The sequence below is a fragment of the Staurois parvus genome, unplaced genomic scaffold, assembly GCF_062004578.1.
Source record: "Staurois parvus isolate SC_StPar_1 unplaced genomic scaffold, SC_StPar_1.0 ptg000080l, whole genome shotgun sequence".
NCBI classification, from domain to species: Eukaryota; Metazoa; Chordata; class Amphibia; order Anura; family Ranidae; genus Staurois; species Staurois parvus.
The window spans coordinates 6,487,030-6,510,000 of record NW_028317876.1 but is presented as its reverse complement, the minus strand read 5'-3'; the positions used below and the strand labels follow the sequence as shown (position 1 = coordinate 6,510,000).

The window sequence follows — 22,971 nt, the reverse complement described above, 5'->3', positions numbered from 1 at the left end:
CAAATATGCATCAAGTGATATCTACAGTTCTGTATACTTTTCAGGGACCAGTGACTCAGTACTGAAGCTATCAGATCAAAATGACAGTCGTGCAACTGTAAATGAGGACAATGGCAGCCTATTTCTCAGTACAGGTTTAAAATTAATATTTTAAGAAATATTTGTCTCATAAAAAGCACTGCTAAGGACCACTGCTGGAGGTATGAAGGGGCCTGGTGTTCATTCAGAGCTATCCAGTCCGTAATGTATCTGATTTTGGATCTTCCTCTTTAGCAAAGTTTGGTTGCCTAGTGATCCCAAAACAATATTTCTCTTAACATACAGTAAACCTGTTCTGAGAGAAATATCTGAGAGGCAGTGATTGACCCCCTGAAAAGGCTGGACCTGGCTATTATGCTGAACTTTGGCTTCAGTACCTTCAGAGATACGGATCTGGAATGGGTACGTAGGTCAGGTAAACCTTGTGTGCTTGTTGACCCACTATTCTCACACACTGTGGCATCTTAAAGTTTTATACGTTGTTATATGCCTTTTTATCTTCTTCTCTTGTGAGTATCTATTTGGTGTTTGTTGTTTTGAGGAAGAATACATCGCTAGTAATGCACTAGGTGTTTGCACCCTCTTGTGTGTTTTTGTAGTTGTCTTGGGATCCCCCCATCTGAGGAGGGCTGCACCAGCTACACATCTCCGGTAGAGTCCATTGTGCATCTTTTCTGGTCCACTTTTGGAGAAGTGGAACTTGCTGGGAGTGACAGTACTTGGTATTGGAAAATACACGGCACAGAGACATAGTATAGATTTAAAGATTTTTATTTATTGAATTGTATAAGAGTGAACTCATCTGCAATACAGATATGGCACTTGAAATGTTAGGGATTTATGACTATGGTGTCCTTTTATGAAACAGAGATCAGTGGCGATCCTAAGGATCGTTGCTGATCTCAGATCATTAGTGGTTTAGGAAACAAAGATGATCAATGGAGAACATGTTCTCCGGTGCTCATCTCAGCACACAGATGGCTAGTATATGAAAGAGCGATGTTAGCCCTTCATTGGCGATCTGTGTTCTCCCTCCAGATTCTCCAGCTCAGAGATGGAGAATCGAGGGAACCGCAAACGAAGCAGCGGTAATTTAGCGCTGCTTAGTAAACGGTGTTTGATTTTACTTTAATCTCGCGAGATTATAGTAGCAGCAGCCGTTATCTAGCGTTCAAAGAGTTTGTAGATCGCCTCTCTCTTCATTCGGAGAAGTGATCTACACCGCTTCATAAAAAGGCATGCAGAGGAGAACTGTCTCCTCTGAGAATGCAGGAGAACTGAGCAGCAGTCATTTACCGCTGCATGATAAAAGGACACCTATGTTCGCAAAATACTCCTGAAACTTGTACAACCACATTTCCTGTGTCAAGTCTGTGTACATGAAATGCCTGGTAACAATTGGGCATATACAGTTTGTACTAGTTTTTACTGCTTACTGCAAGCACTGCTGAACTAACCCCTAAAAAATATAATTTTATTGCCACCATTTTTTTCTCTACAGCGCCACTGCTTTCATAAAATATATAGTTGTTTGGCAGTTTTAGATGGTTTTCTAGTAAAAAAAGGCAGATATGTGCTGAGTGTTTTAAAAAAATACATTTAACCACTTTTCTACCAGGGAACTTTTTAAACACAAGCAGTATTAAAGTGATTCTAAAGGCTAGATATTTTTTATCTTAATGCATTCCCTGCATTAAGATAAAAAATGTCCCTTTATTTGTATCACCCCCTCACCCCCCCATACTTGCCTGAGCCTGATCTCTATCCAGCGCTGTGCCTGTTTGTTGTGGCTCCCTCCCCACTCTGCTCACAGAGGCAGCAACAGAGCCATAAGCTCTTGCTGCTGTCCATATAATCCTGTGTGCGGGGGGCGAGGCTGAGCTACACTGTGTGTCAATAGATGCATACAGCCCAGTTTAGGAGCCAGCATGCAGGTGAGCCCCCATAAGAAGTGGCTTCCTATGGTGGTGCCCTGAAAGGAGGAGCCCAGAGGGCCAGCAGGGGACTCGACAAGAGGAGGTTTGGGGCTGCTCTGTGCAACAGCATTGCACAGAGCAGGTAAGTTAACATGTTTATTTTAATTTACCAAAAACACACACATACTAAATATACTTACACACACCCGTTACAATTACTTTAAGTGTCTAAAATTTGTCCTGGTATCTGCTTTTTGCTGTCCATGTACAACAGAGCTCAGGCTTGAAAGGGAGAAGCAGCACAAGGGATCAGTCAAATGTGCTGCAATGTAAGGAGAATGCTGAGAAGAGAGAACGCAGAGAGGAGTTCATCAATGTGCCTCCTCATTCACTGTTAACTCACATGGTAGGGAAGAAACCTATAAGGCCCCTTTCAAATGGGCGATCTGATTAGGTGCACCTGACAGTTTTTAAGGCGGACCTGATCGGAAGGTACATGCATTTTTATGAACAGACTGGTATAAACGGACTTGTATCCATTTACACTAATCTACCTCCACGTTCGATCCGGTGCGCTAACAGTAAAAAAAAAAAAGAAAAAGAAAAAAAGAAAAAGTGATGCGTCCTTTTTAGGCAGATCAGATAGGTGAGAAGTTGGGTGTAAACAGACAGCTGATCAGAACAGAATCCACCCCATGTGAACGCGGCCTAAGTGTTATGCAGCAGAGAAAAGTGAGGTCTGCTGCATTTCTAGACAGGGCTGAGCTATATGGTAGGGATGTGTAGATCTCAGAAAATGGAAAACAGAAATAGATTAAAAATATAAAATTCTCTTAGGCAGGTATAGGCAATATACAATTTGTTAGGCAGGTAAAAAGCTCCCTTGTATCTACATTTAGCTGCTTGCCTGGGTTTCCGCTTTAACTTGGAAAAAGTATTGATCATAGAAGGCAGGGGTCTCCAAACTGTGGACTGTGAGCTGGATGTGGCCCTTTGCTTGCCTTTTATTTCTGGCCCTTGGGCACTGTTCTTCCCACTAACCCCAGATATGGGGAACTAATTTTCCCACTGACACCAATTATGGGGCCCTATTCATCTCACTGGAACAATGATCGGGAAATATGCTGCAACTGTCACCAATGATGTAATTGTTTTTACTCCCACTGACCACCAAGTTTGAGGCATTGTTTGTTTTTTGGGGGGTTTTTTTTTTTTGTTTTTTTTTTAAATTGAGTTTTATTGAACATATGCAACAAAAACAATACAGCATGGGTCACTGGTTCATAGACTGACGGTAAGTATACCAAGAAAGTATCTATTACCTCCCGCAGGAGGGTTGTAATTTCAAACAATATAAACATAAAAAATCTCCCACAATACTTGAGAAACACTGTATATATCAACACATATTCTATATAAGATAATGAGCCTAAAAAGAAAGGAGAGAAAAAGAACCTAACCTACAAATACAACCGTTGGACCAAAAGGCATATCTCCCAAGTTCAAATACAAGTAGGATAACAGAAAAGTATAGAAGTAACTGTCAGTATGGAAGAAATACAAGCCACCCGTTAAGTAACATAAACGTGAGAAAAGTAAATCCTCTGCATACAGAACCATACTGTTGTCCAAGTGGTTCTTAGGAAAAGGAAAGTTAACACGTAGCTGACTCCACATAAGTTTCAAAAAACTCTATCCACGGACCCCATATTTGGTCAAATTGTTTAGGGCATCCCCTAGCTTCATAGGTCAACTTGTAAAGTGGCAATACCTGGCTAATCAAATTTTTCCATATGTTGATAGAAATTACTTCAGATTGAACCCATTTTAGGACCACTGTTTTTCTGGCATAAAATAATAGATAACAAAGAAATTGTTTCTGATAGGAGCTAGGGTCTATATCTTCTAACACCCCTAATATACACCATTTGGGATTACAAACATTCAGTAAATCAAAATGCGTAGCAATAAACTGGGTAACCATAGACCAAAAGGGATGCATTTTTTTTTCACAGCTCCAAAGCATGTGAGGATCTCCCCTAGACTTATGACACTTATGGCATTCAGGGTTATCTTTATTGTGCATCTGAAAGCGCCTTAAGGGTATATAATAAATTCTGTAAACAAATACACAATTGAATCAATTTATCCCTTGCAGAAATAGTAATTATGCAGGAGTTAATCCCAGTTTTCATCTGAATGGATCGGAATGTCTTGTGTCCATTGGGATTGGAGGACATGTAGATGAGTTGGACTACTTTTTAGTAAAATACTATAAGAAGAAGAGATTAGCTAGGAGTGTTCAGAGTTTAACAGTGCATTTTCCAATACTGAGTTATTAAATCATACATCCCTGAGTCCTAATTGAGATGTGGCTGCATGTCTAAAAAAAACATGTACCTGGCACCTGAAACTCCAATTGTAAATGGGTGAATGATTTAAATTAACCATCAATGTATAATTGAATATATTTCAAAACTTTTCTGTGCCCACAAGTGTGCATCTGGTAGAGTGAGAAATTGAGGGAAGGTAGGGTTAAACCAAATTGGTTGGTTCATTGGGTGAAATAGAATGAGAAGCATCAGGTAACATGGCAGCACACTGACAATATACTTTATAAGTGATACCTTCAACAAATTCATTCCATCCCCTACTGGGGAAGTTCATCTATAAATTGTTTGTCAGCGTTTCGTAGGAAGACACCAGAGCTGCCTTTGTAGTTGCATTATTTAATTGTGGAAAAAGCCACCAATGTATAAAAACCAGTTGAGAGGCCAAATAATATAGGCGTAGGTTTGGTAATGCCAAACTGCCTTGTGAGATTGATACCGAAACCTCCCAAGAATTTCTGTAACTACGCTTCAACTACCAAAGGAAGGAGGAGATAAGAGAATCCTATTTCTGTGAAAACCCGTTTGGGATATATACCGGACTGTTGGATAAATTATATAGAATTTTAGGCAGAAATATATCATTTTAAAAAGATTTATCCTCCCTAATAAAGTTAGAGGTAGTGTTTTCCAGTTAGCAATGTGAGTTTTAAGTAAAGTAATACAGGGAAGCAGATTATTTTGAATATACGTGGTTAGGGGTAATTGTATCTTGATCCCCAGATATCTAAGAGAAGGTAGTAACTTGTGCGGGCAATCCAATGGTAGATCTGGCACCATTTCGGAGTCCACAGCAAACACATTGGATTTGGACCAGTTAACCTGAAAGCCAGAGAGGGCCAAAATCTTGCACAATCTTTAGCACCACGTTGATCGTTGTTTGTGGATCAGAAAGATAAAGTAACATATCAACCGCATAAAGGGAAACTCATTCTTCTAAAGAGCCAACCCACATACCCCATATCTCCATAGAGTTTCTAAGAAGTTGTGCAAGGGTTCTATCACCAGAGAAAATAATAAAGGAAACAGTGGGCAACCTTGTCTAGGACCTCGGTGTATAGCAAAGGGTTTACAAATTTTACCATTAATAGGAAGGATAGCCACTGGTTGGTCATCTAATATATGGAACCAAGTGAGAAAAGTGTCACCAAAACCAAATCTCTCCAGCACATAGAACAAATAAGGCCATTCAATAGAATGAAAGACTGTGTGTCCAGAGCCATTATCACTCTAGGTACTTCACTTCCACTATTTAGGGCCTGGAGATTAGTAAATAACCTATGAATATTAATGTGTTGATCGGGCAGGGGTAAAACCTGTTTGATCCAAGCTGATTAGGGAGGTAATCGCTGAGTTTAGTTGTATTGCTAATATTTTGGAAAGAAGTTTCAAATCTGTGTTTTATTAGTGATATTGGTCTGTAAGAGTCACAAAATAAAGGATCCTTGTTAGGCTTGGGGAGAACTATCTGGGCTTCTCGGAGAGAAAGGGGAAGTGTTTGAGCCTCAAATATGGCTTTGTAAAGGGAAAATAATCTAGGAAGTTGGGAATCAGTGCGTTAAATACCATTCTATTAGGAGCCCATTCTGGCCCCGGAGGTTTTATGTTTAGGAAAGGTTTTAATAGCCATCTCAAGCTCTTCCACAGTAATTGGTATGTCTAGGGTTAATTTTTGCGTCAAAGAAAGTTTCCGAAAGAGGATGGAGTCTACATATTCATAAAGCTCAGGTGGGGTATAATGCGCTTGAGATGTATAGAGATCCGAATAGAACCCGACAAAGGAGTTTGTTCCTGCGAAGAACATAGGACGGTAATGCTCTCATAGGTACGAGATAGTAACCGGGACAGGTATTGGCTTGCCCAGAAAGGAATGGTCGTCTCCTAGCCTATCTCCTGATTCACTGATGCAATGTTTATGCCCACAGATGCCAGGGCATTTTCTTTGCCTGTTTGCTACAGTCCCCCCCCCCCCCCCCAAAGTTTGTAGTAAACTGGCCCTTTGTTTTGAAAATTTGGAGACCCTTGATATAAGGTAAATATTGCACAATGATCACCTTTTGCTTAATTGCGTCTAGGACAAAATGTTTTGATTGTGGGAAATGTTTCTGTGAAATCCTGCATTCTTGGGCCTAAACATTAATATGACGCTGCAATTGAACATTCTGAAACTGCTTACCTATTGGAAACAATATAAACTGAACTTGAACTTAAGGCCACACAAGTCAATACTGAAGGATAAAATACACTGTTGTCTTGCTCATACTGTTCAGAACATGGTATTCATTGACAATTAATTGGTTCAAAGAGTTCTTCTGTATTTCATTAAGAAAATGCACCACTCTGAATGATTACTGAACTAGAAGGACCCCAGGTAATAAATACTATCTAGAAATATAAGATTTCAGTCTGTTTCCTGTTTTATTCATGCAGTGCCTACAAAGTGAAATATGGATGGACCATTGTTATGTTGTAATTAGCTGAATCTAGCTGACAGTGAATTTTCAGTTCTCATGTACGTTTTCATAGACTTTTCTATTATTTTGAATCTTTAGTTGTTGCTTAAATGATTGTAGACAAGAGTTTTCTGTCCGTGGGGATCTTTTAATTACCTTTTTGCCATTTAATTACAAGGTTAATATAAAGTGAAGAAAGCAGCAAGGGCTTACAGAAAAGGCAAGTCAAGATTGAAAATGAATTCTTAAAATGCATGTGTTACACATTCTACCTGTGCTGTTCATGGCTTTCGTTTTTTTTTTTTTTTTTCTCCAGCATAGTTGTATTGCAACATTCCTTCCCTTTTTCCCTTTGTTGGTAATCTGTTGAACTGGGAATCCCTTTTTCTTAGGTGTTAATGTCAGGGAGGTATTCCCAAACACACCCACTGCAGGCTATTTGCTGCCTCTGACATAAATAAAGCCTGCATTATTGTCAATGTTAAAATATCTTTTACAGCAACAAACAGGCCTTTATTTTTTTTTTCAAATAGAAAAATGTTCAAACCTTTTAGTTTTTATTGGAGCAATTAACATTTTTCAAAAGATACAATAGGTAGGCACTTATTTATATCAAACACGCAGGTTTGAAAATTTGTAAGGACACTTATGTATCTCTTCAATTACAATGTTAGTGAAAATGGTAGGCACAGAAAAGCGTGGTACTTACGTTGAAGTAATCTTACTTGCAGACCATTATATCCCTTAATCACAAACCACAAAATTACAAAGTGTGATGGAAAGAAGAAACCCACAAGAGTGCATAGTAGAAAATAAAAGGGAGAGAGGAAAGGGGAGTCCAATTTGTCCAAGCATGCCAACACTTCCACATTGCATCCATCACCCTAGTAGGATATGAATCACAAGTACAATCTCAGTATGTCAGAGTTCGACAATTCGATCCAGGTGTATCACATGGCTATAAATTTAGAATACTTTTCATGTAAACTTGCAGTAAGTTCTGTCACAGGCATAATGTGGTTCAGTTCTGCTACCCATTCTCTAATGATGGAGTCCCAATGTCTGAGTATTATAGACCGTACTGCAGCGAGTAGGAAATGTACCAAGGATGGGAAGCGTCAATGAGAACATATCAGCAGAAACTGTTTTTGGTATTGCTTTTAATACAGTAGATAAGGGTTACAGAAAGTGCTGAAAAATCTACCAGGTGGTACAATATTAATATATGGTGACCCTTTTGCATTCTACCTTATAAGTAGCCAGCACTCCAAACTAAGTGACAATAAAACAAATGATTCTTATCTAGTGCAGTGGTAATTGAAACCTAAACTAATATAATGCAATATGATTTCTCATATTACCAGAAAATAAAGAGCATATACTAATAATAATAATAATGCTATGGGATCCTCAAATATGTAAATAAAGTCCACCATAGTCCTAATATAAATTCTGCTGTGAGGAGTCAACTGTGTGCAGGCAGCAGGCAGAGGAGATCAGTGGGGGAACTCACGCGAAAAGTGTGGGAGCTCCCATCCGTTGCTGGCGCTTCCATCTTTTACTGGTATTCTTTTAGGTTCTGAGTCTTTGGCCTTTTGATTGGCCAGGATATTGTAACTTCTACGCACAAGAGTTACTTCATCCTGGCACAGAATTATGACGAGACTATACGCTGAGATGCACATACGTGGCTCAGTGTATACTTACACTGAGACCTACACAGTCTCCTTTGTCATAAAAAAGCCTCCTTTGCAGCACTTTCTACAAAAGCAAGTTTAATTCTACTTTAGGGAACACAAGATTAGTGTAAAGAATGTTACAGTATGCTGTATTTACGTATCGATTTGTCTTTGACAGTGTTTGACTACAGTTATCGGGACTACATTCTGTCATGGTATGGAGATCTCAGCAAGGATGATGGTCAGTTATACCATCTGCTTATGGATGACTTTTGGGAATTATCAAGACAACTTCGATGTCGGCTTGCTCATATTGACATTGTCAAGGTGGTCTGCAATGATGTTGTGAAGACTCTGCTTACACATTTTTGTGACCTCAAAGCTGCAAACACCAGGTATGTGATGAAGCAGGGACCTTGTTAGGATCTTACACATCCAAGACACGCAAGGGATCCAGAAGAAGGGGAACAGGCTACTGTGGTCAGACATTAGAGCTTTTGCATGGTGTAGGTTGATGTTTACTGATATTATTAAAGTATGCACCTTTCTAGGAAAATTGTTTACTGTGTAACCTTTTAGCGTGGGCCAGCTAATCTCATTACCATTTGACATGGGTACAGCTATTACCAGTACCCCTGATAATAAGAAATCCATAAAATTTTGAAATAACTACTCATATCTAGTTTATAAAAATGTATAATTGCTAAAACTCTCATTTTTATTTGAAGCTGAATGCAGATAAACCACTTCATACACAGATGAAATGCATATAAGGCTCCTTGCATATGTGTCCTCCAGCTGCTGTGCATGCAGTCCTGGTGTTTAGGATCCTATGCATTTAGGGATGAGTACTCAGGATGCAGAATACCTGCATTCTGGGCATTTATCCGTGAATGTATAGGGCCCTAAACACATGTACCACTTGGTACAACATCTAGCCAAAGCATATATCAGCTTGCCATAGACTTTGACAGACTGCAGGAAACAGGGCTAGACACTGCACATGCACTTCCTGGGAACACTAAAACGCTGGAATTACACTCACCTTAGCTAGAAGGCCCATGTGGAAAGGGGCCTAAGTAATATTATTATTATTTTTTTTTACCTGCCAAGCATTTTATACTTCTGTCCATTTAATCCTGATATTTACACAGTTCTGCAAGACACTGCGGCCAGGAGGATAACACCATTGTTTCTGCTACAGTTAGACAGTAAAAGGGAATAATAGTGGTTACCTATCCTCGCCCCCAACCTACTTACTGGACAGTGAAAGCGCAGCCACGGTTCTTAGTGCTGCCCTTCCCACTCCCATCTGAGTGCTTGCCTATAGAGCTAGGGCCCCCAACCCTTAAAAAAAAAAAAAAAAAAAAGTGCAAGCCAATGTTCATTAGACTGTTATCAGACTGCAGCCAAGAGGAGTAGAACATGCCTTTACGTTGATGGTCAATGGGAATAACAAATGCCCCCACATTGGTGGTCATTGGAAGTAATAAATAACTCTGCATCAGTGGTAAGTGGGAGCCACTACATCAATAACAGGAAAAAAATGCCCTTACATTGGTGATGACTAGGAGTAAGAAATGCTTCTGTGTTAGTGATCAGTGAGATGTACCTGTTCCAGCATCAGTGGGAGTAAAAAAAATGACTAGGTTGGTGGTCAGTAGAAGTAAAAAATGCTCCTACACCAGTGCTCATTTTGAAGTAAAAAAACAAAATCACTATATAAGTGGTCAGTGGGAGAAAAAAAGCACATCATTCCACCAAGATGCACTGCACAAAGGTACAGGTACCCTTTAAAAATGTGCTATATTTTAATTCATCACAAAATATTTGCCAAATTAGTTAAAAGATCACGTGATGGTGTGCCAAAAGTTAACAAACGTTTGTAAATTGCTCATCCACTAATTAATTTGGCATAAACACCCAATCATATGTAGTGCTACCCTCTTGCGTGACGCTGATTTTGGGTCCCCTTATTTTTCCTGCACAGCCGGGCAACATGCATTTATCACTCTTGCATCCAAAGTCAGTGATCAGTCCATGAGCTTGTTTTTGTTGTTTTATTTAGGGTTAAACAACTTGGATGGGGTCTAGGGGTATATGGGATGCCCAATGGAACTGAAACAACTTGGAGGACAAATTTTCTATGAACAAAAAACCAAGAAATTGATCCTGGACTTTCTACTCCCTCTGGAGTGGCCTTTGTCTCTTAATGTATCAGCACACAATTGTTACTAGGAGCACTCCATCCCCTAAATGAACCTCTTCAGACCCCAAATAGAAATTTCATCCACCTAGCTGTCTTGGAAAAAATTCCAGGGCAAGGGATTCCAAGACACAAGTATACTGTCCCAGGGAGAACTTGTTTGGTATGGCACCTGACTGCCCTTTCCCTAGTAGGCCCAGGGGTGTAGAGGTACCCACACTGCCTCTTGTTCCTGTGGCTTTAAAGGTGAAACTGCTTTCAGGCCTTGCGCTGGGCTGGTTTCTTCCCAGCTGACAGTCTGCCCTTCCCTGTAAACTGTAGAACAGTGGAGGGAAGGGCAGACTTTTCAGCTCCCAGCCTGTATGTAGACCCCCCTTCTCTGGGGCCCTCTCCCAGGCTCCACACAGGCAGCACCTTCCCCAATCCATCTTCCACCTGACTCCCCTTACTAGCCAGACTCTGTCATATTTATGGGATGATCTCCCACAGTGCCAGGGCTCCTGCCTAGGATTGGTCAGACTCCCATAGATATGCAGATCAGCCCCTCCTCACCTTCGCCTACTGGCTTCTAGAAACTTCTCCAAGTTTCTAGACCAGAGGCAGGTACCAGAGGACTGACCTGTATAGCCCTCCAGCCCCAACCTGAAGTAACCTGGCTGACTCACACCTAAGATGCTAGGAATCCTCTAACTATACACAACAAAAAAAATCTACACTAGAAGGCACTACACATATAATCTGTTTTAAACCAGTCATATGTAATATGGCACTAATGGTCCTTGTTTACTAAAGACAGATTACTGCATTTTTAATGTAGTGTATACTTCATGATTTTAAAGGTCATTATTGATTGCATTTCCTGGAGACTATTTCACATTAGACTGATTGTTTGCTTGACTGTTCTATTGATCCATGCTCCTAGACTATACCCCATTAGTCTTTGTCTTTAGCCATAGTCATTATTCCGTTAAGGCAGTGAGAGGGGAATGTGATGTTGATTTGTTTTTTATTAAGCAGTACCAAGTTTTACTTTTACAGGCTCACAACCCAGTCCACCATTTTTGTCAAATGGTGTTCCTTTAGAGTCTAAAGTTTAGACAGAATGTTCACTAGTGGTTTATCAAGGTGACATATCATGGGTTTCTTGTTTATTGCAAACTGAATATTGAACAATTCTGAAAAAAAAATTCTATGTCTCTATTGTGGGAGCTTTAGTTTGGTGAAAAAGATATGATCAATAGTGGCATTATATCTACAAATAATTGACACACATTCTATCCGGTATGGACACCACAGGGTCAATGATTTCTATGTCAGACAACATTTATACTAAATCTGGCATTCATTCAGGCGGAACAGACCACTGATGTGTGATGAACATTATGTACACTCAGCTTTTCATCTGCAGATCACAGACCCTGTGAGTGGGCTTAGTTCTGTTTAATGTTATGTGCAATCAACACATGGCTTTACCGTATCTCTCTCAACGTATATTTCTCGCCTTCGTAGCTTTTGGTGGCATCAATAAAGTAGACTCTATGAAAGAATCTAACATTAATACTATAGCTATATAGCAGCAATAATCTATATTTTTTTTCATTTAGCAACCAAAAGAACTTTCATTAAATTATTTCAGTTTTTTCTTTAAAGCAGTGTTGAATCCAAAAACCAAAAATGATGTGGCTGCATTAGCTTTCTTTTTTAGTTTTTTTTCCCCCCCATTTTCACCTGGTGATCCTGCCTGTTTTTATTATAATATAATATTTGCTATTTTGTTATTCCTGCCTGAGGTCTGTTATTTTTCAACTTGGCAAAAGTGTCAGAAGGTTGAGACTTACCACTGACAAGTGTTTACACTTTGTTTTCTTTTTTTAACAATTCAAATTTTTATTGCATATGTCAGCAAGACATTACAACATCTCCATATACAAATATGTCAAAAAGGTAACATACAGTATAGGCTTTATGATAAGGAACAAACTGAAGTTACCCCAAGGAACCATGAGCGGGGATATGTCAACATGTCAAAACAGTAGAGAATGGCAACAGCTATGAGCAATCTACTCAGCAAAAACCCCTCGGAGGGTAGCAAAACAGATTAATGGTCCAGATTAAGTAACCAATTTACTTCAAATAAGATTGAATGCTGGTCAACTTTTAATGGATTATATAAAACCTTTATCCCAAAAATTACATAAATAGAAATGCTGTAACTGCTTAAAAAGTGTTGGCTGGAGTTGGACTTCAGTTTGTTTGTCAACTTCATCTAAATGTTCTACTTCATTTAACATTACCCTCTTCCCAGATAATGTTGCTGTCTGAAGGTGTCTCTGTTGCTCCTCCATAGACTGGAGGAAGTGTGTTACTGGCTGGATCATTAGGTAAAATGAAAAAGAAAAAACAGGAAAACGAATGCAGCCACCATATTAAAGAATTGTTAAGCTGCAATATTATTACCGTACATTATTAATATTATACAGGATTTATATAGCACCAACAGTTTGCTCAGCGCTTTACAATATAAAGGGAGACAATGCAGCAACAATACAGTTCAATACAAGAGGGATAGGAGGGCCCTGCTACTTGGAGCTTTCAATCTAGGAGCAATATATTACAGTTTTGGCTTTATTCCACTTTAACTGTATGTCCAATGGATGTACAGTAAAAGCATAGAAGTAAATTCACCAGCACTCCAAATATTTCCCAGCGTCACCTGAGGCTTAAGAAAACGGATGTTTCAGGCCTTGCAGGTTCCCTTTCTCAAGGCAACAGAGTGTCAATTTAACTTTAAATAACTGTGTCTCCAGGGTGTGTGCAGTATAAGCCTGGGTTCACACTGATGCAGTGAGAAATTTGCAGCGTTTTCTGTGTGTATTCTGTACCGCATCATAATCGCACCCCGTTCATGCGAACCGATGCGGGTGTGTATGTTAAATTAACACCCCGAAATCGGTCCGGAAAACACGGTTGCGATGTGCAGAATTGGATCGCATAGGTGTGAATACCCATGCAATCCAATTGTAGTGTGGACCCAAAAATGGATCCTGCAACTTTTTGGTGCGGGTGAAGTGCGATTTGAGCCATACAAAATGTATGGCTCCGATCGCACTGCACACAAATCGCATGTAATTTGCACAGGAATGTGGTGCGGTTCCTGTGCGAATCACATGCGATGTACCGCGCCGCATTAGTGTGAACCTAGCCTAAGCATGTTTACCTTTTCTGCTTTTGACTAGCCCTTGCTCTGCTTGTTACATGTCTGGTTAATATTGAGTATATCAAGTATACTATACTTCATGAATATTGAATTAATTTTGCATATCAGTACAGTTAAGCCAAAATCATGCAGACATGTAAGATGAGTACTCTGGAAACAGCTGTACAATAAAGTGTAAAGCAGAATGAGACTTCGATTACATATGTTAATGTCTGTACTAAGAGTGAATGTCCTCTTGTGTATCTTTTTTTTATAGGTTTAAGACCTGGGCACAAATATATTTCATGCTGTATGTATTATAGGACTTATTGCAAGCTCTTATTAACAAGTTTGACTTGTCATGATTGCCATGTTTCTGTGTAGTATGTACTGGCAGGTATGACTTTTTTTAAAGGGTATGTCCAGACATTTGCTCAATTTAACTCCAGTCTCCCTCTCCCCCTCTAAGGCTAGGTTCACACCTATGCAGTTTGCGTTTGATCTGTTTCTGCGGTGCATGTGATTGCACATGCGTTTTTTGATGCATTTTTTGCCTTTTTTTTTCCCCCCAACTTGTTCCTAGGCAGATTAAAACTCAACACGTATAAAATACACTACATGCTTTCCTGCAGTGTCTCCATTGAAGTCTATTGAACCAAAAACGCAACATTTTGTGTTAGAAAAAAAAAAAAGTCCTTGACTCTAAAAAATGCACGGGTGAAAACAGAGATGTGAACCTGTCCCATAGGAAATAATGTTTAATGGACTGCTGTGCGTTTTTGCAAAGCACAACAGAAAATGCATAGGTGTGAACCTAGACTAAAGCATGTCCCTGCATTATTCTTTTCCTTTAGGCCTCCTGTCCATGGTATTAATATTTTGAGCAGCAGCATTTTTGGATGTAATTTCAAACATTTGTTTTGCGCGTATGCAAATTCTCACGCACTACACTCCTATGCAAATTCCAATAGTTATTCGTATATGTCCGCATTTGCGTGTATCATCACAAAATACTGACTGGGAATGCAGATTTTTCACATTTTTTTTTCTACTAAAGAATACTCAGTGCGGGTTTACGCCCATTATAAACAATGAGCTGCATTTTAGATCATTAAAAAAAAAACACTGTACTGAACTTTTTCGAGCTGCATTGTGCAAGAGGCCTTACCCTTTTCTGCTTTTATTGCTCCTTGTGACATAATTACCAGACTTGTAAAACACATGCAGGGTCTTTTCCCTATAAACAGTGGTTGGACAACCTCTATGGAGTGGCATTGATTTGCTGGGAAAGCAGTCAGTGTATACATGTAGGTTTGGTTATTTCTTGAGTTCTGTAGTCCAGCAGGCAGGGCTTGGGTTTCAGTGTAGTAATTGCACTGTGTTGTCAGTCCAAAAAGGAAGGAGGAATTTCTGGCTCATCACGAGGTATGTTTCTGTAGTTGCAGATTTTTTGAAAGGATATTATTTGTGGAACTGTACATGTATTGCAGATATTTAATTTTTTTTTTCGCCCAGACATATTTAACAGCTAAATACACATACAAGTTATAGGACTTATTTACCAAAGGATGTTTTTCTATCCAACCAATTTTGTGAGTCGTCATATACTTTTACAAACAGAACAGCCACAATGGCAACATCACTTTCTCTACAAGGCCTCCTTCATACAGGACAGACTCTGTTTTGATCAGCAGGGCATCTGTCCACTGATCCAGAGTGGGAAAATGACAGGTCTGTGTCCTCTGTTTCTGATGAGCGGACACGGACGGAACCAGCTCTGCTCTATGGGCAGCCGGCTGTAAACAGACTCCGCTGTTGGCTTACATCCGATCCGAACTGCCTAGACAGAGGATGACGGATCCTTTTCCATTTATTTATTTATTTATTTTTTTAAGTTGACCAGGTCAGATCGAAGGTAGGTGGTTATAAACAGACGCACCCTCCAGTCTATGGGGATGAATGGACCATCCGATCAAGTCTACCTGCAAAACTGGCAGGCAGACTTGATCAGACCTTTCATGTGAAAGGGGGTCAAAGAAGAAGTCTTACTTTTTTAGTTGTTTCTGTATTATTATACAGTGTTTATATAGCGCCAAAGGGTTTGCTCAGCGCTGTACATTATAGTGGGGAACAGTACATGAGACAATACAGTAACAATACAATACACAAGGGGTTCGAGGGCCCTGCTCTTTCGAGCTTACAATCTAGGAGTATGCAGCACTTTCTATTCCTTTTTCTGTGGTGTATGAGCTGAGCTGGTGTGGTTAATGGTGTGCCACCCTCCCTCTTCATTGCTTTCTGACTACACAGCAATGAGTCAAATAGCAAATAAGCTGTGATGGGCAGCCCTTGCCTTTGGTTACATGTGCATGTTCAAGATGAGAGTTGTCAGTTGAAATGTAGTGTGCTGTGGATATGCTTCTCGGTCTGTGAATGGCAGCACAAGACAGGTGCACTCAGAGGACAGAGGCAACTGAGTACTGGCACCTATCAGCAATTGAAACCCCAACAAATTGGGCTTCAGTGAGGGGAGGAGCATAGAAAGGCGTGCGTCAGCAAGAAAAGAGATTTTTTTTTTTTTTTTTTTTTTTTTTTTTTTTTTTATGTCAATTTCAGATATTTGGAGATGGAGTTCCTTGTAACCTCATGCAGGGGTGCTTCTCCCCCATAGCAACTGTCACTTTTTTAAATTGGTGTGACACTGCGGGGCTAAAAACGTATCAGTCATTCACGGAAATCTGTGAATAAATTAACGAAAAGTCCTTTGTGCTATCCGATGGACATGTAGTTCTTAACAGAGTAGAAATACAGTAATCACTTCACTCGCAGTTTGACACTTCGTCATGAACTCCAGCTGAAAGTCCATACCGAAGTACAGGCAGGGAGCTAGAGGAGGAGTCTGCAGGAGCCTGGCATTGCACCCGAGATCCACTGATCACTGCTGCAATGCTATGCAGATTGATTTGCAAAGAAAATAAGTGCATATTTTTTTCCTGCAAAAAGCTGTGTATTTATTATTTTTTATTTTTAAGGTGAACTTGGCCTTTAATTATTTTTAAGGTAATACACAGCTGTTTAAAATGGTGTTTTGTTGTTTGTTTTTTTAATCTGCCTGGAGTTTAGCTATAAATATTTATTTTTCTTTTAATCCATCCCAGCATTTTACATTGTAAAAAAATCTTGTTACATATCTTTATATCTTTATTGAAAATGTAAGGTGTGCGTGTGTTGTTGTGTTTTTCATTTAACTTCAGTTTCTTTGCTCTTTTGTCTTCTTTTCTTCCTTTTTCTTTCAGACAGGATGAACAGCCAAGACCCTTTGCCCTTCATCCCTGCCTAAAAACCACAGAAGAGGAGCTCAGATTCCTACAGACGTGTGCCCAGGTGCTAGTCCTCTGTTTAGTGCCCGCTCGGGATTCTCAGTCTCGCAGCCTGCGCATTGTACTTTCTGAAATACTTGCAACTAAAGGTGTGTATTAGCTTGTAGTCATGGGTAGGGCAAGGAAAATTTGTGCCTGTTCTGTAAGACTGCCAGTGCTCGGTACAAGTCAGGAACCACAAATAAGCTGTTGTCACTAACTTTTTTAGGAAGACCATGGTTTGTGTGGCTAAACAAAAATTGCACGCTCAGCCTTTTTAAAAACTTGCACACGCAGTCTTGATTTTAGCTTACTTTTATTGTTGCTCACTGTGAAGCAACTTCAGAGGAAATCAAGCATTTTTGTACACAGTTCCCTTTTCTGTTTTCTAAAGAAGAATTCTAGGTATGCGTACTTTATACATGGTTATAGCTTGAATCAATATAACAATGTATATACTATACCTGGCTGATGCCCCTGGAAGCTGGAAATCACTGAGGTAGACACCGCTACTCCAGTGATCTCCACTTGCTTCTGAGTCTCCTGCTGAGCAGCTGCCGTGCTGCAATCTGAACAAAGAAGGTCGGCCATTTGGCACAGGCACAATTCAAAAAATGCAAGGCAAGGTGGAGAATTGGGGCAGTGATGTCACTCACCACCTTGTCCAATCAGAACGCTTTGTGTTCATTCAGAAAGTGCTGACCCTTTTGATTTAAAACTTTGTCACTGATCCAGAACAAGTATACAGATAAGGCAGTTGGCAGTGACATCCCCTTAATTTAACCATTTTATTGCCCCTTGATGTTAACCTCTTCCCAGCCAGTGTCATTAGTACACTAACAGTGTACAGTATTATATATGATGTCAGTGTACCTCCCAACGAGGGTCTGTTAGCGCCAGATTGCCCACCACACTATCTCAGTCCTACTTTAAGTCTCTGATCACTGCCAATACCAGTATACCATCATAGCTGCAGTATATATCATAGCTCAGTGTTTCTCAACCCATTTTCAGTCAAGGCACCCTTCGGAATTCTGCACAATTTTGAGGCACCCTTTAAAATTCTGCACAGTCTCCAGGCACCCTTTAGAATTCTGCACAATTTTGTGGCACCCAGTACAAAATGTAAAAAACTAAACTAACACATAGTTTTACAGAATGCAGCAACATCTGCACATGTAGGACACCCAGTGTTAGAGGTGCACAATGAAAACCTGTGTCTTAATGTAACTAAAAGGCAGGCTTGATCCACCTGTTGGCTTGTATACAATTTGTGCAATTTAGGCATTTTACCATGGCACCTCTGAAGAAACCTAAAGGTACCCCAGGATGCCTGGGCACTCTGGTTGAAAAAGGCTGCCACAGTTTATAGATTCTTTAACTTTTGCACAAACCAATTAATATACACCTATTGGGATTTTTTTTCTAAGACATGTAGCAGAATACATTTTGACCTACATTTATGAAGAAATATTTTTTTTTAATTGGATATGTATTATAACAATAAGAAATAGTTTGTTTTTTTTTAATGTTTTTTTTCAAAAATGCTGGCATTTTTGTGCTTCTATAATAAATAAAAACCCAATGGTGATCAAAAAGAATGCTCTACTTGTGTGAAAAAGGTTATATAAATTTAATTTACGTACAGTGTTGCATGACTGCTCAAATGACAGTTAAAATAGCGCAATGCTTAATAGCAAAATAAAATGGCCAAAAATCTGGAATAGGATTGGTTTCATCTGTGTAGAGGTGCACCAGATTTTGAACGTTCCATTTTTAGTAAATCAACCTCTTTTGTATTGCTGTCCCAAGCAAGAGAGGATTTTTGACCTAAAGATCTGATTTATTTGCTCCTGCTCAGTGATGAAGAAAGTATAGACGTTTTTTAGTATAACAGCCAGTTCATTGGCATTTTCAGAAAGAGGATCAATGTTTCTGCCATGTCAGGTTTGTTTTAAATGTCATGCCTTAAAAAATGCACTGAAAGAGTTAACGAAAGGATAAAGTAAGTGTCCCCGCCGTCAGCACTGTATTATTTGATAACCTAAATCCAGCTCCAGTTAAAGTGGTTTTTTTTTTGTATCTTTGCGTTCCCCCTCAAGGAGAATTTCTCTTCTTTTTTCTAAGTGACACCCATTACTAGGACATGAAGCTCAAAGCAGTATTAAGCCCAAAAACAAAAAATAAATATGCTGCAGCTAACCAATCCAAAAGTGGTGGCTGCATTCATTTTCATTTTTAGGCTTTTTTCCCGTTTATCTTCACCTGGTGATCCAGCCATTAACACCCCTTCTGCTTAAGGTGTCTCCTTTATCTATAGAGGAGCAGCAGTGTCAACCTTGATCTGCAGCACTGTCTGGAGAGGGTAGCATTAGTCAATTTAGCTGGACTTTATGTAAGTAATGAACAAATCAAAGCCTAAGCTAGAACATTTTAGCATAGGCCATTAATACATGCCGGTTTGTGTAATAAGGCCGCAAACAGAGCATTTAGGATAAGGTTAGTACAGGTACCTATAGTAACCAGGTTTTAGTTATCAGTAAAATATGAATTTTGATTGTTTCACTTTGTGGTTTGACTTCAAGTGTAAATGTCGCTGCTCAAGTGACCCTTCTAATGATGTCTGCAATCTCCAGAGTTACTCCTTTGCTGCTATTGACCTCTTTTCTGTGTGCGGCGTCTTCACACATCTTGATTTTACCCAGATGATGCAACGCCATCACATATGCATAGGATTTAATTCATTCCAGAACCAAAGGCATGCTGATATTGTACATGATTGGCTCTGTGTACGTATCTGAAGATACTTTATAGCAGTCAGGGAAGAAGCATTTATTGCAAAATAGGAATATAAATCTCTTCTACAATAAAATCCTATCTTTTAGTAATTTTTCAAGCCTTTAATTCACTTTAACCACTTCCTGTCTGTCACATGTATATAAATGGCCAGACAGGAGCAGTGCAGGAGTGGGTGGCCATTTATAAACGTCCTCCCCGTTTCCCTGCCAGTGCGCGCTCCCTGGGAGTGCGCGTCACTGTGATCCGGTGCCTGCTCTGTCCGGAGGACACAGCAGAACACCAATCGCTGTACGGGACCTCTGTGTGAGAGGTCAATTGGCCAATCAGTGATCACCTGAATAGTAGTAAGTAAGATGTCACTACTGACATCATTGCTTACTAGTGAAATCTGTGAATGATCACAGAGGTCACATGGTACAAGGCTATTCACAACAGCCTTGTACCATGTGATAAGCTGTGACCAATCACAGCTCACACACTAGAATGCAGCCAAAGATGAGGAGAAATGTATTGCTTTTACAGCCTTTATGGGTGTAAAAGCAATCCGTGTAAGAAAAAAAAAAAATCTTCATCACCCCCCACAAGTAGTACAGTATCACTATGGGGACACTGTACTGCTAGGGTGAAAGTATGTTTAAAAAAAAAAAATATATAAATGTAAAAAATGTTTTTGAAAAATTATAACTTTTGGTTATAAACCAATTTGGGTTTTTTTTTTTTGTTTTTTTTTTTTGTTTTTTTTTTTTACTAAGAAGATAGCTCAATACATTTTGGCCAAGATTTATGAAGAAAGATTATTTATTTGCAAAATTTTATAAGAAACATTTTTGGGCTTTCATTTATATAGCAAACAAATTAAAATCCCAGTGGTGAATAAATACTACGAAAATAAAGTTTTATCTGTCTCAAAAAAACAAATTCATATGGGTACAGTGTTGCATGACTGCACAATTGTCATTCAAAGTGTGATAGCTCTGGGAAGGGGGTTAAAGTGTCCGAACTTGAAGTGGTTAATGTAGCTTGCATGAATAAAATGACCACAACCCACGTAGTTCACTTTTTTAAAAGAAATATCAGGTTTTTACAATTAAAAATGCAGTAATTAGTGAGTTTGTACACATTACCATTCCTATACTCTTATTTTCTTTACATGGTTTCATCCCTAATCTATATTACAAGCACACAAAAACCTAAATGCAGCATAATGCATATTCAAGTCTGCTTCTTAAGTGACCTTCATCTTGCTGTGCCCTGGTTTTGTTTCCTCAGTGCTGAAGCCCTTAGTGGAACTGCTGAGTGATCCGGATTACATTAATCAGATGCTGCTCAGCCAGCTGGAGTACAGAGAACAGGTGAATGAGCGTCACAAGAAGGCCTATACATACGCCCCATCTTATGAGGAGTTCATCAAGCTGATCACCAACAGTTCTGACATTGAATTCCTCAAACAGCTAAGGTATTTGGCTTTCCAGTATGATGAACCATAAACATGCAGTATTTCCAAGCTAGGTTATACTGCACACTTAATAACAGTATAATAACAGACCTGTATAATTAGGTGATATATACAATAAGCGGACCATGTCAAATTGGGATTTTCATGGTCATTGGCAATTTAATAAGTAAAACTCCTAGTTTTGCAAAAAAAAAAAAAAAATTGAATTGAAAGCTCTGAGTGTTTGTTCTGACAATCTCTGGTGTCCTCTATACTTTTCCAAGGAGCATGCTCATAAGATGAGTGAAACAATAAAACAGCACAAAACATGAAATGAATCAAAAATAATTATACACAAATCATAATAAATTCTGTGGTTATAAAATAAATGTCCAAAATGAGAAAAAATTATAACATTTGTGTCCAAATACAAAAAGTGATGAAACCAAATACACTTTTTGTATTTGGACACAAATTCTATATATTTTGTTTCATTTTTGGTTTTGGACATTTATTTTATAACCTCAGAATTTATTATGATTTGAGTATAATTATTTTTTATTCATTTCATGTTTTGCGCTGTTTTATCATTTCACTGATTTCTTGATTTTTATCAATCGTGTTGATTCTGATCAAGGCACAGCAGCATTCACTTTCAAAATTTTCACATAGTTCTTGTGGCGCAGGTTGTTTTTGTTTTATGCTTATAAGATGGTATAAGATTCACCAGAACTTTAACATGATTCTGACTTTCAGGTTAATGATGACAGGTGTGCATCTCGCTGCTACCAAAGCCAAAATTGTTCTCAATCTCAAGGATAGGCGGGGTGACAGAGCTCAAGGAGCCTGCTCCCACTCCATTTAACAGTCAAACTCTTGAAGACAGGCCGCACACCAATGACATTTCAAACATCCAGATAGTTTATGTAACAAGCAAATAAATTACATCTTACACTGAGAATCCTTTCACCTCCGGCCTCGCTCTCTAGAGTAAAATGTGTTGGAGGTGTGGCTGGAGGTGAAAGATTTTGCAGTGAGCTATCATTTAACTGCTTGTTAATCACTTGTCTAAAAAGGTACATTTTATAAATGTCATGATGGACAAGTGGGTAAATCAAGCTCACAGCTGCTGCTGCCACAGCTGTGAGCTTGGTACCGGCTTTTAGAGCAAGCGAAGGGTTATACATATTCTGTGCAGGAATAGGTGCATTGGAGGGCGGGGGAGACATTGGGTGTCTAAAAGACCCCCACTGTCTGTATACAGAGTAACTGTCACCTGCCCACTTGTGATATCAATAAAGAAAAAAAGAGTGAAAAAAAAATTAGAAAACAATTCCATAAAACAAAAATTGTAAAAAATTTTAAACCACCCCTGTCACTCCTGCACACACTCCACATAAAAAAAAAAACATAGGGCAAGCATGTGTCCACACAGCTATTTATTTCTCCAAGCGTCAAGAATCTGTTTTGCATCAGATTCCAAACCCCTTTCCTGTTGG

General features: G+C 39.2%; 1 protein-coding gene across 1 annotated transcript in view; it reads left to right on the top strand.

The window, feature by feature from the left end:
- Positions 1–22,971, top strand: part of SNX25 (sorting nexin 25) — a 254,683-nt gene that overhangs the window by 114,657 nt on the left and 117,055 nt on the right. Inside the window, exons 3-5 of the mRNA XM_089669604.1 lie at positions 8,656–8,872; positions 17,176–17,348; positions 21,307–21,493. Of these exons, the coding sequence (XP_089525730.1) occupies positions 8,656–8,872; positions 17,176–17,348; positions 21,307–21,493 (577 nt within the window). The remainder of the gene's footprint in view (positions 1–8,655; positions 8,873–17,175; positions 17,349–21,306; positions 21,494–22,971) is intronic.